Here is a 25,840-nt window from a genome sequence, read left to right on the forward strand (position 1 = left end):
CGAATACCACATTTTCTAAACTTCATTAAGTGTTCAAAGTCAGTTTGAGATATGGGAACTACTGTCAACCGATGTTAATGTCGCGATGGTCATTTACCATTCTGCGTGACACATCCAACAAGCTTGATCACGTGTGGATGAGGTTTCAGCTTTTTCATCAACTCAAGTTCTGAAAGCAAGTCCTTTCTGTCTGAATCAGGAGCATCTTCTGCAGAGAAGAAGAAAGTAAAACATATTGGTAGCTTTTGGTTGAAAAGCCATTTTAATGGCGACAGCTAATAAAATTTGTTTGATTTAACGTTAGTTGGCGCGAATAATAGTTAAGGTGGTCTTATTGTTGGTTGCTTTGTACGGGCAAGCGCAGAAAGCTGTCTTAGAATGGTTAAAAAGTACTTGCACCTTAGCGACTTAGCGACCCAATGCAACCATAAACTTCCAAACAAGCAATACGACTCCAATATGTGAGGGCTTTAGGTGATAGTAACATCCACCCCGTTTTTCCATTATTATTTCTTTATTCAATTTTTTTTCGTGACAATGTAACAAAATTGGTGATTGTGATGATGATCAATGGCATCCTACCTTTCAGCATTTTCACAGCCACTGTTATGTTTTCCTGTCTACCACGCATGTCTCTTACTGTTGCTTGAGCAACCTGCGAAAATGCTCCTTTTCCAATAACTTTGATGACGGTTACTTGCTCCCGACTGATTTCCCAGCTTTTTCCTGAGGGATGAAGTGGCATATAGTCTCCAACCGTGGAGACTGCTGGTGTTGCATAGGTCACTGGCTCATTCGCCGTCTTCCCTCTTGGGGGTTGTACATTGTCTTTTTCCTGCACAGGCATTGGATTCTAGTGACAAACAAGGATAAAAACAAAATTTCAGGAAAATCATGCATGATAACAAAAAGTATGTATGATAACAAAAAAGAGCTTCAAGCTCAGCTCGGTGAACGACGTCGAAAACCGATCAATTAGATTACACTTCACATCACTACAGTTCATTAAAGAAAAACTACAAGTAAAGACCATGTTTTTCCAAGGGCCGTAAGGTGAGTCTAAAAAGTTTCCAATCACTTTCCATCACTTATACCTTGACGGGTCAAAATTACCACCCTCAGTATCAATTGATACCACAATGATGGTACCAAACAAATGCCTAATCAGTTTTAACTGGTTATAACTCAAAAGCGAGTTCGATGACCCCCATTTTTCTATTAGGTAGCTTTGAACAGGATGTTTAAACGAAACTTCTCGCAAATTAAAAATAACAATAGTAAATGATTGCATGGTGAGGTTCACAGTGACCTTACATTTTCGAAAATTTAATGTGGCTATGAACCCCTTCCCACCATCCACCAGTTTTTTGTTTGTTTGTTTGTTTTTTTTTTTTTTTGGCATTAATTGATAAAGGGTTATTAATCCGTGTTAGTATAAGTGATGGAAAGTGATGGAAAACAGTGCAACCCTCCTTTAAATAAGTTACAGGAAGGAAAGTAACAAGTAAGGTTATTTTAAAGACTTGCCGCCTTAATCTTTCAACTTTATGAAAACGAAAAAAGAACCACGACATTCTAGAAATAGGGCCAGGATATATTATTATTATAACTTTGTCACGGACGCGCAGTAAATCGGAACTCTGGAAAGAAGACAGGAACGAAAAAACCCTTAAAGCGTTGCATTTCTCGAAATGCAGAACTATCTCCATAATCAAACTATTGCTCCCGTTAATCTCAACCTCGTTACGGAAGGAACTTAAGCTTGACTGTGGCTGCACACCCCGTGATTAATTATATAACTGATCACTTACCATAGCTATAAGATCCTGGCTGCACCTTGGGCACAGACGATGGCGCGATCTCCAGAGCGCAACAGATAGAACAATAATTATTATCCCCAACACAAGGATTACAAAATTATAAACCGCATGAAGAACAACACAAGAACCTACAAGTTAATAAACATAGTACTAAGTCTTCAGTGCTACAAGAGACACCCATTGTCGAGCATAGATGAGTTTTGGAAAAAATTATTTTTCCCGGACAATAAGGCGTACCTTAGCAAACAAAAAGAGAAATTGCCGCCGACGGGGAAGAGGGTGGTGGGACGAAGGAAATGAAATAGCATGGCTTTAAATATGAAGTCTTGACCAAGTGGTTACACGTAGCATGCGTATGCATTGCTGGGAAATCTGAACTCACGGTTACTTATAATTTTCTATTAACTGTTTAGAAGGCAATTTCCAGGGAAAGGAAATCCTCTCACCTTTTTGATTTTCTGGTGGCTTACTATCACCTAAGAGATATAAATTTCAACGTGTTAGAAACAGTTTCTAAAGAAGAAAACGGGTTGTAGAGATGATATTTTATGGTTGTTCTCAAAAGAATGAAGATTTCAACCATGAAAGGACGCATAAGGCTTCAAATGCAACTTTCTGATGAGGAGATTAAGCTCAGAAAATCGTTCGTTGATATAGATGTAGTTTTGAGGAAATTGCCTTGAAATTCCTCACAAGAACAACTTTTTTGTATTTGCAAATAACTTGGTAACAAGGGGAGTAACCCATACTGTGATTGGCTTTAGCTTTTCATCTCACATACAGATCAAATTAAAATAAAAGGGAAACATCAGCTTTTATTCAGAGTAAAATTGAATATTTTCAATAAGGCTTGAAAGGCACCTGGATCTTATGCCTTAAAGATTCGTGTCAAAGATCAACAGCTATTAGCTTTAACCAACACAAAACGAAACGTAAAAATGAACTTTAAATATATTATTTTTCATTTTTTTTTTTGTTCTTTTTTAATTTTCTAGGATTCTTTTGTAAATCACTTATTGGTGAAATTGATTTCCTCAATAAAGATTATTATTACTTGGCTGTGTCTTATCCGAACTAGATAACTATGTCTTGCATTATATTTACAAACCAGGCAAAAACGTAACTCACATAACCATTTCCAACAATACGACCTTCTTAATGTTGTCTTTTAAGCTCTCCTAGATTTTTTAGTCGTAGCCCCGACACTACTTGTCTTTGCCCGCTTTTTGACATTTGTAATGCGCATCTCAAAAATCAGGGAAAGTCGCCGGAAAAGGAACATTTACATCTTTATTTTGAGTAACGTACCTCCCTCTATGTTGACCGTCTCGATCCTTTCTTTGTTCTTTAAACTTTCACCATATTTATTTGTAGCGGTAACCACAAATTCGTACTGCTTGCCTTTCTCTACTCTAACAACAAATTGACGTTTGGAGATATCATTTATAACCTCCACTTTCGTCCACTGCTTATCATTTACGATTCTTTGGTAGATGGAGTATTGTGTGATGACAGCTCCATTATTTTCTGGTTCCTTCCATTTCAGGGTCACTTCGTCATCATTTACATTTGCTTCAAAAACTACAGGATCTGGAACATCTGCGCGGATATTGAAAAAGTGACAAAGCTACTATTTCATAAATTACTGCTAAAACTCATCTGCGTTTCAGAGTGGAAAATATTCTTAAGCTGCCACTGCACAGCACTTAATGACTAGCAGTAATAGTAATACAACCGGAAAAGAATGGCGAAGTGCTGAAGTACTGCTACTCCTTGAAACAACGATTCATCATAAGAAGGAACTTAAAAGTTACCTGAGTCTATGTAAGCTTGAAATAAATCCAAGCATAAGAGCAGCGACCGGGAAAAACACTGGTCCGTTAGACACTTCATGAGAACCGTAACAACACAATGTTACATCGCAGAAAAAGAGCCGCAGTTTAGGAAAATAAGTGCCTTGTGTAAATGGGGTTTCACATTTATGTCAATCTTATTACGATGGTATATGGTTTATTTGGACACCTAAAACCGATTCTCGTTTTTAAAGCAGTGTAGCAAGTCACCAAAACTGACGTTACTACAGACTGTTAGAACAGGAAGGTAACACCTCATTAAATAAGACGGAGAATTATTGGAACGCAGAGTATACAGATTATGCCATCTCAAGTCTTTTTTCTTACTCTTTAGACAAAGAAAATAATCACATATTGAAATGCGCAGCTCATGTAGAAAAGTAATTTGCAAATCATACAAGGAAGCTCCATATTTATATCCATGCCACCTTTCTATTATTTTTGAGTTAACTTAAAGCGACAATTTTCTTACACTTATTGTTACATGTAATGTCAGCAATGTTACTGCTGTTGTGCATGCCTTAAAAACTAGTTTGGTATGATATATTATTTTCTTCGAACCAAGAAAATAAGTCGATTTCGTATTCACTGAGCACGAAAAGAAACTTTCTTTAATTGCATGCTCAGTGAATACGAGATCGACTTATTTTTTTGTTGAACAAGTTTTGAGCAGACCGAAGGTGTGTGTGAAAAACTGACAAAACGTAATGTGAAAAATTATAGTGTTCTCCTACAGCTTTACTCGTGCAGGGTTTAAATGCCCGATATATTCTGGTATGCACCTACCTCCCAACACCTTGATTTTCTTGATTTTATCGTCTTCTTTCAGGCTCTCACCAAACCTGTTAGTGGCTGTTACTACAACTTCATACTCCTTGCCTTTTTCGAACGAAACATTAACAGCACGAACTGGAGGATTTTCGCTAACTTTCTCCCATTCTCCTGGTGTACCATCATTAGTCACAACTCGTCGGTACACATTGTACTGTGTAATGGGTGCTCCATTGTTCTGGGCCTTATTCCATATTATTCTTACTTCAGTCTCCTTTGTCTTTGCAGGCAAGTCTATAATTTCTGCGGAAGCTGGGATTCCTAATTGGCAAAACCAAACGAGGACAAATCACCAAAGAGAATACATCATTCTGTTAAATCTCCACGAATGATCAACCTCTTGAATCAATGTCTCAATAAATACTCGGTTGAATTTCGTTTCAGACAAACACAATATTTTGAATTGATTATAGGCGGTCCTTTCTATAAAATCCCGTTTGAGCAAGATCACCGTCAAACGTTTTAGTTAAAGCTGCTAACACTGTTTTTATGGAAACCCTTCCGACCAAAAGGTTTTGCTCATAAAAAAAAAGAAAACGAAATGAGTAAATTAAAGCTTTCCGTGTCTTGATCTGTGTCAATTACAACCAGGGGAGGGTACGTGCAATGTGGAAATTTAATAAACATATTTGATCGATCACAGATCTCGCATTTTTTTCTGCCTGAAAATTTTAGAAATTGCTATTATGGAGATACACAAATAATCAAATATATCCCACCAGTTATAGAGGGCACATTTTTGACCCTGCTAGAAATACCGTACATGGTGGTGAACAGGATTAACGCAATGAAATAACCACACAAAATGGAGCAGATTATTCATGACAGCCCCTATGTGTAACGCTAAGCCTTACAACAATACTCACCTTGAAACTTTGTCCTGATTGTCATTTCACCGGCTTCTCCCTCAAACACAAAATTTCTGGCAATGACCTTCACAGTGTAGTTGGTGCTAATGTTCAGACGTTCAATGACTTTAGCTCTAGCTTTAAACACCTTAGAGTTAATATCAGTGATATTCTCATTCCTTATTTCAATTCTACCATGTAGTACGACCACTCGGTAGGCTGTTATACGACTTCCTCCATCAGCTGGCTCAGTCCATTTTACGTTAATTGAAGTCGCTTGAATGTCTTCATCTTTTGAGGTAATGTTCGGTGAGCCAGGTGCCTCTAATAGAAGAAAAAAAAAGAACGAACGATTATGTTGATTTATAGTTAAATGAAAACACGTTTGGATGCTATGCAGTTGTTGAGTCCTCATCAACTTACTCCAGCGAAACTACTGAGTGACATCAATTTATAAAAGCCTAAATCAAAATACCGGGAGTGTACAAAGACCAAAATACATTTTAGGTAAATTCAGCTTGTAATATACACGAATCAACCCTATTAAGGGGAAAAAGCTTCAACGCTGTGTGAAACACTTCTACATTGAATTATCAACTCACCCAAAAATAAACACAAGAAAACGACACAATAAAACGAAACAATACAATGCAAATATTGGCTTAAAGGCCATCTTGTTACGTTTTTGGACGGTTTATACAAGGTAATATGGGATTCCAATATGTACCCTATATCTTCAATCTGGTAAAAGAATATTATTTGGCTCTACAATGTAAGTGCTTTTCCAAAGTAATACGATAAGACTTAAAGTCGACTGAGTGTTGCTGGTGATATGCTTCTTCCAACTCAACACTCAACTCCACAAGTGTTGAAAATAGTCCTCTCAGCCTGATGCTAAGAAAAGTCTAAGAAAAAAAATGAAATGAAGTAAAACGTACCTTTCCAAAGAGGGCGAATTGGGCAACATTTAGATATAAAATGTACTTATGCATAACTGCAGTCTTGACTTATTTCCTTGGCCCCAAGGGGAAATTACCCGCATATCTGCAGATATGTATAACTGCAGTAGGCTGCTTTGATTGTACAATCGTCTGTGATACGTGCACATAATAGAATGGAAACATTTCTTAATCTGGTCACCTGAGTGGCTATAGCTACCTACCAGTGGAGCAGATCCTGTCTTACGTAATAAAACGTTTCATTGTTGTTCTTACTTATTTGCTGCACTTGCACTGTCTTTGTATCAGCAGGATATGCCTCGTTTTTAGCTTCACATGTATATTGTCCAAAGTCCCGACCAGTTTTCATCTCTATATCCGCTATATTCTCTGTGGCTAAACCTTTCTTAACTTCAGTTCCGTCTGGTTTTTTCCATGTTATGGTTGGCGTTGGAACACCATCTGCCACACACTTCAACGTAACTATCTGTTTAATCCAAGACCTGGTTGTTGCGGGCGTGGCACTTGTTATGGCTGCTGGGTCTGTTGATTAAAATAACCGCTGTGGTCACAAACTAATACAGCTAGTTAAATTAGAGTAAAACATAACATGTACCGATGGCATGGAATTGGTCTGACAATTTTCATTAACAGAGGGGGCATATTGGTGGATATCTCTCTTGTGCCTCTCTTTTCGTGAAAAAGGTGCACCTTCTTATTAAAATATTGGGTTTAGCAACACTTTTATTTATTTATTTATTTTTTTGTTTATTTCAGTCAGTCAGTCAGTCATTTTTTAAGCTAAGGGATCTACGTGTACTTGTCACACCAAAACGACAAGAAACGTCTTGAATTTTGACGTTGCTAGATGAGTTTAAAACACTTTAACAATTATGTCATAAATGTATTTTAGATCAAGGCACATGAAGTTTGATGCTGTTAAAACAATACTCGCAAAAGCAAGTCTGTTATATTGTAGCCGACAATAAATACAAAAAAGAGGCGATTTCAGAAATGATGGTAGAATAAAAGTGATTAGTGTTAAAGCAGCTTAAGTTTATGCATCATGAAAGAATTAATTTTACACAAACAGGTTTGATCAGTATTTATTTAGACGTACATTTACAGGTACAAGTGCAAATTTAATTGTCCAACTTAATAATGCATTAAGCAAGAGTTATAAGCCATGATGTACAGGGAAGCTTATTAAGCGCACGGTGTTTAAACGTACATGCTCGGTCATGAAAGGAAATTAGAAAATAGCCTTTGAAAGTGACCTGAAGGTACAATCAAAACAGATGGAACATCGACTCACTAAACCAACCCAGGAAATGCCAGGTCATGAAATGTATTTGTGTAGTATTCTAATACTAAAAACTAGAACTAAATGTACGTAGTGATTAAATAAAAGAAAATAAGCCAGAAAAAAGAAACTGTTAATTCCAAATAGAACAGCCAATGTTGTTTGAAGGGCTGTTTTTATGTATTACACGGATAACCAAACCAAATGGGTCACCATGTTTGCGCATATTGGTGCTTCATGAACAAACACGAAGACAATTAGTAAGACAATGTGGTCTTATCTCTGGCTAATTAATAGGATTGTAGTCACTATCTTGTTTGACAGGCTGTGCGCCACCAAATATCTTCGTAGCTTCCTTTTACTTACAATAAACGGAGACAAGTATATCAATTTCTGCCTTTCCCACAACATTTGTTGCTATACAGACGTATACTCCACTGTGATTTCTGCTGCTCCTCTCAATGAGAAACACACTCCCTGAATGTATTTGCCGTCCATCTTTGTTCCATGTGACAGTCGGTGCGGGGTAACCTGACGCTTCACATTTCAAATCAATGGGATTTGTTTCATTTATCGTTATGTTTCCTGTAAATGGTTTTATCGTTACAGGAACTGAAAAATAACGATGTAAACAAAGCATTAGAAAATTTTCTTGTAATCATTTATTACAGCAAGCGCAACAAGACTCCAGTAGTTACAACTGTACACGACAGAGCAGTGTGTAGTAGATAAAGATAACTTTCTACTGATATTTCTGCCGTCACCAACGCATTCTTAGAAAACTGAGAAGAGGGTTACTGGAAAACTTAGCTATTGAAGTATTTTGTTTCAGAAACACGTATGACATATATTATAAAATAAGATTTTTCAATATATCCACTATAACAAAGCCTGTAACTGTTGCATATGCATTTAAAATCTAAGACCAGACACTTTCATTTGTTACTGAAGGCAATTGCAATGTTTCATCCATTCACCTGCTTTTCCTTCACTATGGACAGAAAAACTGTAACTTTAGCATGTGTTTGTAATGACACATAAGGGAGAACGTTCCCCTATTGGTTGCAGTTTGCCCGTGACTGCTAATATAGAATGTCTACATGTAGGTCATTATGAAGGCTGGTGAGAAAATTCCAGGTACCTTACTGTTAATCTTTTTTTTTTTTCTTTTTTTTTTTTTTTTTACTAAATCGTGGTCTCTTTGAGTAAAAGAAAACTCACCATTGCAAAGGTTCCACTGCACATACTGTACAATATGTACAATCAGTTCAGTAGGATCTGCTTTCGTTCAAAATTGACTCACCATTTATGTTGAGAACAACTGCACTACTCTGCCAATTTCCAACAGCATTGTGTGCCTCACACTTGTATTCACCATAATGCTGCGATCGCCGAACGTTCTTGATGATAATGTTACTGGTATTTTTTATAGTATAAACAGGAATGCTACTTCTATTTAGGTAGACTCTGTACTCTGACACCGGAGGATTGGCAGCTGCCACATTGCATGTGAGCATGACGTTATCACCTTGTACAGCAGTATATTTACTGAGAGTGATAGATGTGCCTTCAGGCTTGTCTGGGGAAAATATATAGATAAAATACAGGTTAACAGGGGGGGGGGGGGGCATCAAACTCTTAAACGACCAAATAAGGGACCAACTTAACTGTCTGCTTGTGCGCTATTTCCACAAAGAAATGAAAGCAAATTGTGATTCCAGGTGTAAAAACAGCTACCAATAGTATTATTACTATAAATTTTTATGATGTTAGTCATGCTCTGATTTTTGTACCCTAGCTCTTTGGATGGGGTTGCTTATCGAGGAGTGGTCATAGACATATGCTTTAACGTTAACATCTAAGCCTTATTTTATAAGATAAATACATAAAAGGGAGGCGATTGATCACTCTCGAGAGTTTGAGAGAATTATTTGAACCGGCGCTCTATGGTTCACCTAAACTTTCCAGTTGACTTTAACTCCCTCTGATCTTTGCATTAATTTTAAGGTTCTAATTTTCTAAGTACACATGTCATTTTCTATGTCTTAAGGCGGGGGTCTACATGAAAGCCGTTTTCACGCCGCTTAAAATCGGTTCAACGGAAATATCTCGTTCGCGTTTCAAGCGATACAAAAACCCTATGCTCATTATACAAATCAATGTTTTGGGGTGTTTTGTAAATTTTTGGGTTATTTTTAGGTATATTTGGGAGGAGATAGTTTTTCTCAAAAGAGTAGTAAAATTAAGAGAAATAAGAAATATTGAAGATTTAGTGAAGTTTTAAAATTAGAATTTCTAGTTAATAATTAATAGACGGATACCAAGTTAGTCCACTAGCAACCTGGGGTGCTCTTGCGTAGGTATCAACTGTCTGTTAGTGTCCCGAAAATCATTTTCTTTCTTCTATCCCTTCCTTAAACCTCTGAAAATTCCATCCAAGTTCAGGTGTACCCCCACCTTAAGTCAGAGTTGTAAGGGCTACAAGTAGAATAGTACTTACAGGTAACTACAAGATTCAGTTGTTTCTCGGTACTTCCTGCAGTGTTATTTGCCCTACATGTGTATATTCCTGCATCTGCCTTGTTGATTGCGCTGAAAGTGAGATATGCTTGTCCATTGTGGATCCATTGCACATCTGGATCTGGTTCACCCGACGCCTCACAACTGATATTAACAGGACTCCCCTTATTGTAGCTGACATTTGCTGCAGTTGGTTGAGTGATGGTCGGTTTCTCTGAAAATTCAAAGAAATAATAAAAATTATAATAATAATGATAATGATAATGATAATGATAATGATAATGATAATGATAATGATAATGATAATGATAATGATAATGATAATGATAATGATAATGATAATGATAATGATAATGATAATGATAATGATAATGATAATAATAATAATAATAATAATAATAATAATAATATATTGTAAATTGGCAATTGATTATAGTTACATTATTATCATACACTGAGATTTTGCAACTTTCATTAAGTATTTGATGATCCTGTCCAAATTACTATTGGATTAAGTGGGTGCTTTTGTGACTGTGACTTTGCATTACTAGGGTTTAATTCGTGAACCTTTGGTTTTGGAACTCAAAACCAGGTTTTTTCGCCCTTCTAGACCGTTTTTGTTATTGTTGTTGTTGTTTTTATTTTGTTGTTGTCTGTCCCCGGGAAAGGGGGCCGGGAGAGGGAGGGAGGGAAGGGGGGGGGGGGGAGTAGTGGCAGTACTGAAATAGCCATCCAGTGGATAAAATGTCTGAGTTGGAGTTCCTTTTATCCACTAGCTAGTCACTTATCCGTTGAATAAAGTTATCAGCTCCTTTAACAACCGAAACCAGACATACAAACTGTATATTTGAACTGTAAGTAGTAAAACGAGAGGACTCCAGGGATACCTCGGACCCACGGAGTTTTAGCTCCTTAGCCAAGGAAAAGGCCGTAAGCTCTGATCAGTTTTTTTCAATCTATACTAATTTTGTCGTTTTCGTTTTCTCTCCTTTTTGTTCATTTAGATACAACACGGATTAAAATATGTATTATTACTCTACTCGCTACCCCAAAAATATTTCCCGATGATGTAACGGCATCTAATTTACTTTAATTTCCACACATTTTAGCAAAAATCACGTCATCCTCCAATCGGCGTGGTTTGTTCTTAATTCGAGGTAAAAGTTCATTAATTTTGTGAGCCGATTCTTTACACATGTAATGCATAAAACGCATAAAAAAATGGTCTCGCTAGTTCCCTGGGAAATCGTAAGATACACTTTATTTTCATACAGCCTATTCGAAAATGGCTACCACTTTAATATTCTTTTGTTTGTTTTCAAACTAGACTTTCTTAACTCGTTTTTAAGTTAAAAAATCAAAAGAATATTAAACCGTACATGAGACAAGGAGAGCTAATATTAAAATGGAAATCATTTTGGCTCTGTGATTGCAAAAATTTATTGCAATCACAGAGCAAAGTGAAAAACATTGAAGTTGTGGAATAACGAGACTCGATGCTTACATTTTCAAATGTGACCCGTCACAAAAAACGACTAGATAGCTTAACTTGGTCTCTCTAATTTTGCAGCGTTTCCAACCTAAAGAGAATTGATGACTCAATAACTGCTCATCTCTCTACCATAAACTCTAACAAGAAACTACTAATTCGCAAATTGATGTTCTCCTACAAACCTCCTTTGAAAATACCTTGTTTAAGGCAATAAACGCAATTTTTATGTCACAAATTACCACTCAATTTCCAGCATCATGTGTAACTACCCACCTTCAATGGTCAACTTCACTGGGTCATATATTACGACAGGGAAAAAATCAGATGATTTTGTTTTGCAAATGTAAAATCCTTCATCTCTCTTTCTGATGTTACTAAGCTTAAAGATTGCCTGGCCAGAGGATGCATCGCCATGATAGCTTCCATTCACACGTCCACTGTAAGGGTCTTGAGTTGCAAGTGCCAGTACTGCACCATTACTGGAAAGAAACACTAGTCTGGTTTTTACATCAGTTACAGCAGGATACTTGACTCCCCACTCAACTGTCCCAACTCCACCAGTAAAGCTCCACGTAAATGTAACTGAAGAGCCAACAGAACCATACACACTTGTTCCTCCATAAAGTGAAGTGAGCTTCATGGCACCTTTTACTGAAACGAGTGATTATTAAAGGTTTACATGTGCAAAAAGAACTTGAACGGATGAACAGGACAGATTGTCATGGGTTTGGGACGGCGTTGAAGCCATAATCTTCTGTGGACCGAATGAGTGCAAAAATCACAAAGATTCAGGAAAACCCGTGACGTTTTTAGTCAAGACTGCATGGAATATAAAATCTGAGGTGATATAACGTGTCCGTTAACACATCATGAATACGGAATATATATTGACGTATAAGGAGGCCGTACACTTGTGTGTACGAAATGCTGGAGTTAATTTGCCTTAAGGAGACATGTTGGCCGCGCTGGTGTAAAGAGAACGTCGTGTCGGGGCTACGTTGCCCCTTTTCATCAGGGAATTATGGTGTCCAGAATTTAAGTGCATAAAAATAAGGCAACTGCTCCGGGGAAGGTAAGAGGGGTGGGGGTGTTAATGGAATTATGGTGTCCATATTGGGTGAATGACAATAATATAGCTGCTTGAGTGGAGGGATGGGGTGTAGGCCTGTCCCGATTGCGCTGGAAAAAATCGCCAGAAAGTGCTCAAAACATAGGTAAAAAGTGCATGCTTAAATTAGTGCTCGATTTCTATAAAAAAGGCTTAAAATCTAGAAATAGTGTACGAAAGTTGCTCGCAGTAACGTTTATTATTATTATTATTATTATTATTATTATTATTATTATTATTATTATTATTATTATTATTATTATTATTATTATTTCCTAGCAGATGTACGCATGTTTATACGTTTTCCTAGTTTTATCAAACTCTTAACTCTCGATTTTCTAATATGCTGAGGTGACCATAAAGTATAACAATGTTTGTCGAGCAAAAACTCTTCATTATCAGTCAAGCATAGTTTCTAAAGCACACAGCACCACAAAACTGTATGCAATCAACCGTATAGCTACAACCAACTGCTATTAGTCACTCTTCGATCTATTGTATCGAAGCATCACAGAAGGTTCAATATAATCTTGTAGAGCACTTTCTTGCTGGGCGTTAAAGTTGCTGAAACGAAGACTGAAAACTCGTTCAGCGGCTGCTGAGCTCGACTGTAACAGCAGTACCTTTTTTGACAATTGCAGACCAGAATGGAAGTGTGTCTCTGTGAACAGGGAGCTGGCGTTGTCGTCCTCACATGTGACTAATGAAAGTAAATATATGGAACATATATCTTGAACTGCGGATAAAAGATGAATTTTTTTGAGGCTTTCTTTTCGCAACTGCTTAAGTTGCGTACTAACTGCGAGGATCTTTCTTCTATTTAATCACATGTGACTGTGACACCTTCCGCGGCAGCAATATACTGACGAAGTTCTCTTGCTAGATTTGCGATCGCCTGTTCCCACGGTTAAAAGGACCATAGCTCGTGCATTTCCATGACAACAGTCAACCAGTCAGGTGACAAGGTGGAATTATTCATAACTCATGATAATAGAATTACTCGGCTTTACTGAAAACGTTTTAAAGACAAAATATTGTACTTAACATATGGAAAATTGTGAAAAATGTGCTGAAATGTTTCCCAAAAAGCGAAAAAAAAAATGTTCAAATTCTGCTCAAAAGTCAAAAGTACTCAAGAGTGCTGGAAATTTAAAGTAGTGCTCCAAATTCGAAAAAGTGCCGAAAAAGTGCCCAATGCAATCGGGACAGGCCTAGTGGGGTATTAAGGTAATTATGGTGTCCATATTGGGTGAATGACAATAACATAGCTGACTGAGGGGAGGTTAGAGGGATGTGTTGTAAAGGAAATTATGGTGTCCATATTTGTTGCACGTCAATAACATAGCTACTTGAGGGGAGGGATGCAAGAAAATTCTGGTGACCATATTGGGTGAAATGACAACAACAAAGCTGCTTAAAGGAAGGTTAGAGTGGTGTGGCGTAAAGGTAATTATGGTGTCCATATTGGGTGAATGACAATAACATAGCTACTTGAAGGGAGGCTAGAGGGTTGGGGTTTAAGGGGAGTTATGGTGTCCATATTGAGTGAACGAGAATATGACAACTGCTTGAGGAGAGGTTAGAAGGGAGGGGTAGAAGGGAATTATAATTCCCTTGTTATGGTGTCCATATTGGGTTAACGACAATAAATCAACTGCTTGAGGGCATGCCAGAGGGGTGGAGTGTAAAAAGGAATTGTGGTGTTCATTTTGGGGTACATGAAAATAAGACAATTGTTTGAGGGGGATGTCAGGGGGGGGTTTGGTGTAAATGAAATTCTTTTCATTTTGGGGTACATGAAAATAAGACAACTCCTTCAGTGTAATCCTCGCGGTCGAACTAATTAGGCTTTCTACCTATCTACAATTATATTTAAAGAAAAGAGTAGGCTGTTTTTCTCCGTAAAGCTGCTTAAAGCAACGCATAGCTGCATAAAGTTTTTAGTCTGATAAGGAACAATTTGACGACGATTTTTAACGTATGAAGGATTTGGGAGGCACAGGTGAGGTAGACGGGGGGATGTTATATCCTCGTTATCCTTGTGATCTCAACTCAGAAAGGGTGCGTGACAAAACGGGGCGGACCACATTACAACAGCAACTACCAAAAGTCTTCAAAACCATCATCGAGCTTTAAACGTACAACCGTTCTTGTATCTCGTGTAGATTACACGGTACACGCGTAAGACTATGTTATTATAAATAAGTCTTACGCTAACACTAAAATCCAACTATTCGAAAACCGTCATACATTTTAGCTCCACCCTGGTGAAAAACCTCACAGGATCTTCAAGGATCTTTAAAGATCTTCAAAGACCTGCCAAAGATCTTTAAAGATAAAGATCCTCAAAGGATCCTTATAGGATCTTTGAAGATCCCCAATGATCTTCAAAGATCCTGCATTTGCAAGATCTTGTTATACTATCTGCAAAGATCCTCAAGGAATTGGTAAGGATCTTGCAAGGATCTTTGTAAGATCCTTGCAAAGATTCCTGCAAAGCTTAAGATCTTTGCAAGGATCCTTCAAGATCCTCAAAGATTTGATGAGGATCTTTGAAGAATCTTACAAAGATCCTTTTAAAGATCTTGCAAAGATCTTTGCAAGGATCCTTCAGGATCCTCAAGTATTTAATGAGGATCTTTGAAGAATCTTACAAAGATCCTTTTAAAGATCTTGCAAGGATCCTTCAGGATCCTCAAGGATTTAACGAGGATCTTTGAAGAATCTTACAAAGATCCTTTTAAAGATCTTGCAAAGATCTTTGCCAGGATCCTCAAGGATTTAATGAGGATCTTTAAAGAATCTTAGAAAGATCCTTTTAAAGATCTTGCAAAGATCTTTGCCAGGATCCTCAAGGATTTAATGAGGATCTTTAAAGAATCTTAGAAAGATCCTTTTGAAGATCCTGCAAAGATCTTTGCCAGGATCCTCAAGGATTTAATGAGGATCTTTGAAGAATCTTTAAAAGATCCTTTCAAAGATCTTGCAAGAGATCTTTGCCAAAATCTTCAACAATTTAATAAGGATCCTTCGAAGATCTTGCAAAGATTTTTGTCAGGATCCTTAGGGATCCTAAAGGATTTTTAAATTAAGCTGAATATCTTTGACGGATCTTAAAAGGATCCTTGATAGTAAGGATCTTGCGAAGACCTTTGCCAGGATCCTTCATGAGCTTCAAGGATTTAGTGAGGATGTTTGCAAGACCCCTATGATAAATAGAAAAAAACGGTGATGGAAAATAAAAGGCCATTACACTTGCAATTACAGTGTAGGCATTTGGTAATTTATTTTGTTAATCAATAAGACCGTTTATTCAAATACACTTCGCAGTCCGAAGACTGAATTGCGTGTACAAATAATTAAATTGTATGAAACTGAAAAACATAATATATACAAAATATAGAAAAAATTTAATAATTACAGGTAACATATAATAAAGAAGAATGCATAGAACTCTGCGAGAGGAAAAAGGACATTATTTAAAAAACTACTTACTAGCTACTACTAATGACTAATAATAAAAGAGTTCTTTTAACGATTGGTCTTGCACACCGGCATTATAAAAAAATTATTGCTCCTAAGCTTGTGGGATGAAAGGGCAGATGGAGGCAGCAAATTTGAGCGTTTGTAGTTTCTTGATGAAGATATAGAGTTAAAAAAGTTTGTTCGAAAGAAAGTCACATCGGGCATACAATGTTGGTAGATCTGCCCGCTTTAGTAACAAATACATACATTTGTCACATTTCAAAATAAGAATCAAAATTTCTGTTTCTACTGAGTTTGAGCTTACAGAGTAAATAATTATACCTTGAAGGTGTTGGAAAGTACAGACTGTTCACTAAAACTCTGAAAGTTGCAATAATGCAATGTCATCAATACTGCTGGTTTTTTGCTTGGAACTATTGCTTGGATGTCTCAGAGAAACGGGTACATGGAATACGGAATTTCGTTTTGGCAATTTGGCAAATTTGTGATATGTTGCACCAAGATTCCTGCTTGATATGGCTTCCCACCAAAGGATATAATTCAATAGACAAATAAATAAGTTTATATACCTGCCAACTCTCACGCCTTAGGCGTGAGTCTCACGCCTGTGGGTTGAAAACTTCGATCTCACGCCGGCTCACGCTTGATTGAAAAATGTGAGTTGTTGCCGTCTTGCTTGACACAATTTCCAAAAATATGTTAACTCAGACCCATGTTAGAACGAAAACCATGTGCAAAAGGTATAAATGACAATACCGTCCTCGCGATCTCTGATTTTTGAAGGTGAAAAGCACTGGGAGCGAGCTCGCGTCTATACGCGTCCTGAGACATCGGACGTCCTCGGAGAACTTCGGACGTCTTTGGAAGACTTCGGAATTCTTCGGGAATCCTCGGAAATAATCGTGTCGTCTTCAAAAATCCCAGCACTCTCAGGATAAAAATCTCACGCCTATATCTTAGAAAAAGTTGGCAGGTATAAGTTTACTCAGCTGATTGTCTGATCAGTGCTTGTCATGCAGCATGATAGTGTCTTAGTGATACTCAGACTCAGTAATTCATTCCTATAAATAAAAAGTGATTTCCAATTCTCGGTTCTCACTGTCACGCCATTGAAAAAAAACATCAAAACCATTCCATGAATGAAGTCAAGAAATTGACATGGTATAGAGGATAAATAAATAAGGCATCTGTCCAAGTGTCAGGTCTGTGCGGCATTCCGTACTCGAGTTATTTGACAAAATGTTCCACATAAATTTATAGAGCTTAGTATGGAGACGCCATGTTTGTGTCCCTCTGAGGGACACAAACATGGCGGCCGGAAATAGGAAAAAAAACAGGAAATAGGAAAAAACATCTGGAGTTCACTTTTGCCAGAAAAGAGGTTTGTTTGCCCTTGTGAATTTTCGAATGTTTAGATTAATATTGCTCCTCAAACTTAAATTGTTTACTAGAATGCTAAAAATCACCCGAAGGGTCATTTTTAAGATACGGAAAAGCTCTGTCATGGCCGTCCTCCTTATGTCACGCACGATGGAAACTCGGAAATTGAAACTGTTCTATTTTCAAAAGGAAGCACGACATCGAGCTAAAAAATTGTGAACAGGGTCCAGTTGTTCAAGGCCGGATAACTTTATCCAGTGGATAAGTCGCTATCCGTCAGTTCCAATCTGTTCAAAGATTTCAGTATTTCCTCTTGTGCAAGCGAATATGCACACTCTTACCACAGTTAAGTTTGGGAGTGTACGAAAACCTTGGAAAAGGTTTTACGTGAAGTATATTTTAGACCCTGAATAGTGCCTTATCCAGCGGATAAAGTTATCCGGCCTTTGAACAACTGGGGCCAGACATATTTTTAGGTAATCTTTCCTTGAATAAAGGTAAAAATTTTGTAGGCCTCCCAGTTTTGAATTCTAGAATTTGGTGACGTCATGTGAAAACCAAGAATAGCTAAAAGTCTGCTTACGGTCTTCATCAAATGATTACCCTGTCGCTTTCTTGCACAATACTTCTTTTATAACGGAAACAAGAAAACCACCGGGCCAAGAGCGACAGCCATCTTGGATTTCCATCAGACTTGGAAGACTGGGCACTAACAAAGCCAAATTTGGTCAGCAGCTATACACTGCAGGCTCGCAGAAAGACCGTTTCTTTTGGATTTTGGCAGGACTCAAGAAAACAAGGCACATTTCCTCGGTTTTTTCTTCTTTTAAGCTAGAAAATGATGGCTTTAAGCAACAAAACGTGGACAACTACTTTTTAGAAACAGGTAGGCTTTAATATCAATGATTTTGATAAAAGACTGGCTTGAAAATGTATGATGCACAATTCAACCAAACGAATGCATGTGCTTCTGTGAATTTTAATAGCTACAAATTCATCTGATCTCGGTTGTCGAGGTAGCCATTTCCTATTTATTTTTAAAATAAAACATTTACAAACGTTTTTATGGGGTAAGTTTGTAGTTTTAGCGCTAGTTGAAATGAAGAATCAAATGATTGTAGTTGTACTGAAAATCAATTGCAAGCTTTATTTGTGTGGTGACTTATCTGGTCGAGTATAACATTACTTTAATTTGCCTGTGATTTGATTGAAGTTGAAGATCAGTTTGTGGAGTATTATAATGCCCACAAGTACAATAAATTAAAAATAGCACCATAAGTTAAAAACAAATGTGAACAGTGTAGTCACACAGAAGAACTGACTAAAGTGCATATTTTTTTTCTCTTTTTGCTGTAGATCTTCAACTCAATGTTGTTGTCAAGGCCGATACTCAAGACTGCAGCTTCAGAGTAGGTGAAGTCACCAAATCCTGCTCAGTAAGCTAAGCTAAGTCACTTGTAAGCAGGGGAGCCTATTTTCAACTGATTTAATAAGGTTATGAATTGTGACTTCTACTACTATATATACTACTCCGGAACGATGAAAAAAATAAAATTTTGTAACTTTGAGCCTTGAATTCATTACTTGATGTCTGATAGTTTAATAGAAAATTAGAGGGTCAAATTGTTTTGATCATGTAAAATACAAGCAAATTGGTACTTTTTTGTCTTTTAGCACTGTGCTTGCACAATTATTATGCCTATCAAATTTTTATAGTAGCACAACATTTGCTGATGTTGTGATTGCAATGTTTTGTTACATTATTCATTATCTAGAATATAGTTATTCCACATTTTGTGGGTCATCACGAGGGAAAAACTGCAATTTTTCTGAGCAAATATAAATGTGTTAAAGTTGTGCAGACAAGGCAGTAACTTTTAAGTTTTGTTAAAGGCTGATAATTTAGACAGGGATTTTGACTTGCACTAATGTTGTGAACAACATCTGTTGAAATTTGTTGCACTGTGTAGCCTTGTCATTAGAACTTTTGTACATAATCAGAGCTTGCTATAAGTTATTGTTTTTCTGTTATTATACTTTCTTGTACTAACTTTTTCACTGGAAATTGTCAAACCAAATTTTAGAATAAAAATTGTTACAGTTTCTTGTACATTAACATTAGGATCGTGATCACCCAGGCTTCATGTTGTAGTCAAAATTTTGTCCATCACGGTTGAGGTAAAATATCCATCTGTGGAATATTATTCTTTCACAATACATATTAAAAGTTATGTTTCTATTTCTGATTTTATTGACACAAGTTACTTTGTATTGATTTAGGACTGTAGACCCAATTATATACAAACAAATTCCTGAATCTTAACTAAAACAAGTTGGGGATTGTTCAATAAAATTATCCCTTTTATGACATGCTGATGTTCTTTTTCATCTACATACTACATGTACATTCTTAACAGCTTATTCTGAGACTCACCGGAAGTTTCAGTCACAAATGTTCTTGTGATTTTGGAAAGTTCAAAGTAGTACAAGATCCTGAAAAGGTTCATTCAAGATCCTTGAAGATCTTTAGCAAGATTATTGAAGATCGTCAAAGATCTTGGCCAGGGCTGCAAAGGATCCTGTAGGATCCTTGAAGATCTTTGGCAAGGCTATTGAAGATCCTCAAAGATCTTGAAAAGGTCTGCAAAGGATCCTTGAAAATCCTTTTAAGATCTTTGGCAACATAATTGAAGATCCTCAAAGATCTTGGCAAGTTCTGCAAAGGATCTTTGCAGATCCTCAAAGATCCTGGGAAGATCTGCAAAGGATCCTTAAAGATCTTGACAAGATCTGCAAGGATCCTTAAGGATCTTTGGGGATCCTCAAAGATCTTGGCCAAGATCTTCAAGGATCTTCAAAGATCTTTGCAAGAAAGTTGAGGATCCTCAAGGATCCTGGCAAGGATTTTTGAGGATCCTTAAAGATCTTTGCAAGATTGTTTAAGGATCCTTAAAGATCTTTATAAGGATCCTCGAAGATCTTCATGAAGATCTTTGAGGATCTTTAAAGATCCTCAAAAGATTTTCACCAGGGCAGCACGCACGTAAGCTAGGATCATTAAAAGGGCTTCAAGTTGACCTGGGACTTGGCAACTTTCTTAAGCTTATTTTGATTTTTTGATTTTTTTATGCCTTAAAAACGGTCTTGTGTCATAGTTTAGTTGTTGCCATGTTGAGGTGCTGAAATAAATGTAAATTTATATTAATTACGTGATCCGAGAATTGTCCAAGCACAACTGATTTTTTTTTTTACACAACATGCTCAGTAAGGCTATAGCTAATATCAGAATTTCAGTCCATTATCATCTGTCATTTTTTTTTTTGTTGTTTCATGTCAACTTTGTTTACTCTTTACTAAAAATGCGTGGCTTCATTTAATTTTCTTTTAGGTAAACGGACTTATATTGTTTCTTGGCGTTTAGATATAACACTTGTTTACCCTACCTAGATCGGGGGTGGCGAGTCCGCCCCCTCAATATAAAAGCTGCGACAATGAGGCTTGAAAGATAAACAGTACGCCTAAGGAACGTCATATATAACGTCGTGATTGCGTCATGATTCCCAAATGCTGGCCATCTTGGATCTGCCATCTTGGAATTTTGGATTCCCAAAAACTTCAGGAAAGCGTCGAAATCGAGCAAAACGTGATCAAAACTAATAAAGGAACACGAATATGAACTAGAAACATAAACGTTACAGTAAATCAATTCATTTATAAAGGAAATTGTCCATTTTCTGAAAAAAAAAATTATCTGTCAAAAATTGGCTGCACGTAAGATCAAAGTCAATGAACACTAAACGAGCACATCAAATTTTTCCAGAAAATTTTTTGAAAAAGTTCAGAATTTTCATGCCATTTACTCTCATATTAAAACAAAAAGTTATCCAGGTTCAAAGTCGCTGCGGGCAGATAGCGTTAAGAGATGTATGATTACTCTGCTCGCTAGCCCGAAAACAATATTTCATGACGTGATGATGACGACGATGATGATGATGATGATGATGATGATGATGATGATGATGATGATGATGATTGGCGGTGGTTATGGTGATGATGATAATGATGATGACAGCGTTCATGTAAACGCATCCAACGCCGGTCTCGATGCTTCCGCGGGAGTTCCTATGATATAAGCAGTTCATTTCAGTCTGGAGACGTTGCAAAATTAGATAGATCCAGTTAAGCCTATCTTTGCAAGTGCACGCTTTTTGTGTTGACATTTTAAGATATCGGCATTTAGTGTCGTTATTTCACAACTTCAATATTTGTTATTTTTTGTTATTTTCGGGTGACGTTTTCGTTGCCGTTGCCGTCGTCGTTGCTTAAGCTCCCTAATATTCTATACAAAGAATTCATGAGTGCTCAAATCACTGCGTTTAAGGGAAACCTGTGGCGCTTTTAGTCAATACTGCATAAAATAACAAATTAAGTAGCTATCCATCATGTCTACGGAGATATACAATGACGTACAAGGACACCGACGAATAAAGACTGTACAATGGCCAGTATGCGTTTGATTCCTAACCCTTGTATATGCAAAATCCTGATGCAAGTGTTAGCAATCCTTACATACTTTCGTTGCATATTCAGATATCACAGAATTAACTCTTCAATGTAAATTGAAGTACTTGAAATAAGTCGCTTAATTTCGTACTAGGCACCACCCTAGTAAAGAAAACGTGGTCCTGCACGGTACAACACTGGCATACAACTGCAAAGCGTCACGTAGACTGATGCTCATTCAAAACTTATATCCGCCATGTTACGTACTTGTATTTTCCGTATATAACTTTGTATACAGACTGTACATTTCCTATTGCCGTAAGACACCTCGCAAAGATAATTTCATGCAGTGCAAGTTAATTCTTGGCATGGTAGTGAAAATTGTCGACATTTGTTTCACGTATAAAGCTACGTCATCATTACCACCAAAGAGGTGCAAATGTAATTCCTATTTATTATTAATTTTGATTAATTTTGTTTTTTTTAGCTTTTAATGAATTGTAGCCAGTTTTTGTACATATCTGACATTGCATATATATGTATACATTTCTTAAATTTATATGTTATTATTCCTGTAAAGCGCTATTGATCATTGAATGTAAACAGCGCTTTATGAATTATTAAATTTTATTATAGTTATTTTAATAATTAAAATTATTACTGGGAAAGTTGTCAAGGCTCGTTCTTCTCAAATTGCTTCATTGTTCAAGCAGCAAGGAGGAAGGATTGGTTAATTATTAAAAGGGAACAGTGCTTGTGCATACGTTTTGAAAACAATCATACGTTTTGAAAACTGTTTGAACTGCTATTTGATTTTTACCTTAGCAGAAATATGATGACTTACTACATTGCAGACTATTTTCACGAAAAGAGGAATAAAAGCTATCAAAACCCAAATGACTGATGTTTTGACCGCTAAGCTAAGTACTGGTATAACGGAATTTTGAATTCTTTCTTCTGTGTTTTTCTTCGGAAAGGGCTTACAATAAATGATCTGGGCTCCAAATTGGAGGTCTAGGGTCGTTAGCCCTATCAGGCCTGGAGAGGAGGTACAAAGTCTCCGCGCTGGCAACAATGATCTATTATTTCCATGGCAATATGATTTTGAATTTCGATGTTTTATCTTGTGAAGGAAAAAGTGAGTGATAAGTGAAAAACGTTTTGGTTAACTCTCGTAACTTTCAAATTTCTGTGCTGTTTTAACTCCCATAAATTCTGAACCAATTTGGGCGGTTGTCTACGGTTTTGGAGATAACAAGATATTCGAGATGATGGATCCAAATGGCAGCTGTTTAGAACAAATGACGCGATTCCAACAGGATATGACGTCATCGGTCCACTTAGGCGTAGCCTCGATGGCCTTAAACCCCACTCTCCATTCCATCCCCCTCCGCTGGCGATGAAATACCAGGCTGAACAGGGTTAATGACGCTTTTACCGTAATATTATAAATGAATATTTGCTAAAAAAGACATAGCTGTCGATCGAGACTGTGTGTCTCTCAAGTGGGTAAAGGGCCTTGAGTGACTGCTTCATTTGATATATTTACATTGAAAGTTTAATCAGAACCAAAGCTGCTAGTAAACTCCATTTAGTAGGGGCAGAGAGTTTTCAATAAAGAGCAAGACGCTATGTTCGATTTGATTATTATTTGTTTCCCGTTATTCCTGAGTGGAATGCCTGTAAACAAGATGCCCCTCTAATGGCATTACACGGAATGCTTAATGTAGCCCCAATTATTCCCCATTGTATGTTTCGCAGATATTTAAAAAATATCCTCCCTTGGCCATTGAAATAATTGTCTGAATGGTTTTATTCAGATATATTGCGTGATACTTATCGTTGCGTTACTAGGAATCATACCAGAAATAACTATGCAATAACGTCATGACCCCACTTAACTGGTCTGGCCTCCTCTAGCTTTAATCCCTCGCGTTGATCATTCGATCTGTTTTTTGAAGCGGATTTTCTTTGCTGTGAACTCTCCCAATTTCCGCCGTTTCAACTGTCGAGTACTACCTAGAAGTTATTATTTCGATTTACTGCTTGAAAAAGGTTGGTTTTCTCTCTGAAAACGGCAGATCCGGAGTCTTAAATTCAGACATGTGGCCGCCATTGAACGAAAACAACTTTTCCAAATGATGATTTGCTTTGACGTCACACACACCAGTAGAGATGAGTGGGTCCCCTCCCTCGTAATATACGCGCAGATAATGGAGTTTGATTGGGCCGCTTTTGTTCAAGACCGATCAAAACAATAGATCCCTTCTGGGAGAGGGAAGAATTTAATCTAGTTTTAATGAATAAATCAAATGATGATTTGACGTCACACAGAAGTGATGAGTGGGTCCCCTCTCTCGTGAGATGTGCCTGAAAAATAGATTTTGATTGGGCCGCTTCTGTTGAAGACAATCAGAACAATATATCCTTACTAGGGGAGGACAGAGTTTAATGCATAAATTAATGTGCACATTTATGACACCGATGAAGAAAAAGATACCCGACCGAGACCTAGACACGTCATGCCCTGCGGGCATTCCGTGTAACTAGCTTAGGGTAGCTAAGTGCATTTCCACTATAAACAAAGCATTTGACATTTTGACATTTTGGACACGCAGCTAACTATTAATCGATTATTCTGTGACATATCAGAGGTATTTATGGTTAAAGCTTTTGCCTACAACCAGACATGTGAGAAATCTTTCCGATTGCGCTGCGTTCAGTCCGGCGAACAGCTGCACCAGGGCACTAAACGTGTATGTCAGAATCCGCAAAGCTTCATCCGGAATTCTAGCTCAAGGAGGATGCAACAAGAACCAGAGCAGCTTTTTGGTGTTTTCATTTCCCTTTTGTTTAGCCTTATTGCTGACATCTTAATCCACGCCGATTGATCAATCAATTGATGGATCGATTGACCTCATCCCACTACATCAGCTGACTACTAAAAGCATAATTGGCCGCAAATGGGTTCTTTATCACGATCATGATTTTTCAGAACAGGGATGCTAACTGAATGGATATTTGAATCGGAATCATTGCGTTATGAGTTTGCGTGACCAAAAATCCTGCTTCCAGTCAAGTCATTGATAAAGCAAATTTATATTCAAACGTAAAAGCTACTTTTGAGTTTTCAGAGAACATTTCGCGAACAAAAAGATGAATTTATTCGATTGAAGGGAATCTTCACTGAGTTGAATAAAGAGCCAGGCGCACTGGTGCACTCATAACAACAAGAAGTTCCCATCTGTTAAGAATTGTCATCATTAATGCTTCTCCTCTTGCTTAAACTGAGACGTGTCTGAAACGTTGAACCTGACTTAGAGGTGGACATTCATTTTGTTGATTGTTCTCAGTTTAAGTTTCCTCAAATTGAAATGAAAGTCACTCAATTTCCTTGTTAATCCGTTCATTTCATTTCTTTGTGTTTAAAGGCCCGATTAAATACCATTATGTATTTAGCCTTGGTTGGGAATTAAAAAAAGAGAAACGGCTTCGTTGGTCTACTGTTCTGTCGTGAACTGTACTAACTCCCTGATCGAACACATGTTTACATCCAAGCATCATCTTTCCAAAACCCAGTACAAATTGAACTGATGACATTTAAATCCCTTAATTGAATGACATACGTCTTAGGTTTACCCAATGTTCTGCGCCAATTACAGGGAAAATTACTGGTACTTCATACTCGGCATAGTACGCGGCAGCAAAGAACATGTACAGTTCATTGACGTTCAAGTTGGTTAAATGCATCTTGCATG

General features: G+C 37.2%; 1 protein-coding gene across 1 annotated transcript in view; it reads right to left on the reverse strand.

The window, feature by feature from the left end:
* Nucleotides 1-25,840, reverse strand: part of LOC146469727 (uncharacterized) — a 45,073-nt gene that overhangs the window by 18,968 nt on the left and 265 nt on the right. Inside the window, exons 2-13 of the mRNA XM_085122879.1 lie at nucleotides 11,879-12,256; nucleotides 10,094-10,327; nucleotides 8,897-9,172; nucleotides 7,960-8,205; nucleotides 6,567-6,833; nucleotides 5,371-5,676; nucleotides 4,460-4,765; nucleotides 3,129-3,419; nucleotides 2,267-2,296; nucleotides 1,812-1,948; nucleotides 583-853; nucleotides 98-208 (exon numbers count right to left, since the gene is read on the reverse strand). Coding sequence (XP_084979005.1) covers nucleotides 98-208; nucleotides 583-853; nucleotides 1,812-1,948; nucleotides 2,267-2,296; nucleotides 3,129-3,419; nucleotides 4,460-4,765; nucleotides 5,371-5,676; nucleotides 6,567-6,833; nucleotides 7,960-8,205; nucleotides 8,897-9,172; nucleotides 10,094-10,327; nucleotides 11,879-12,256 — 2,853 coding nt within the window. The remainder of the gene's footprint in view (nucleotides 1-97; nucleotides 209-582; nucleotides 854-1,811; nucleotides 1,949-2,266; nucleotides 2,297-3,128; nucleotides 3,420-4,459; nucleotides 4,766-5,370; nucleotides 5,677-6,566; nucleotides 6,834-7,959; nucleotides 8,206-8,896; nucleotides 9,173-10,093; nucleotides 10,328-11,878; nucleotides 12,257-25,840) is intronic.

This window comes from Pavona decussata, unplaced genomic scaffold, assembly GCF_977016875.1.
Source record: "Pavona decussata unplaced genomic scaffold, jaPavDecu1.1 SCAFFOLD_119, whole genome shotgun sequence".
Taxonomy (NCBI): Eukaryota; Metazoa; Cnidaria; class Anthozoa; order Scleractinia; family Agariciidae; genus Pavona; species Pavona decussata.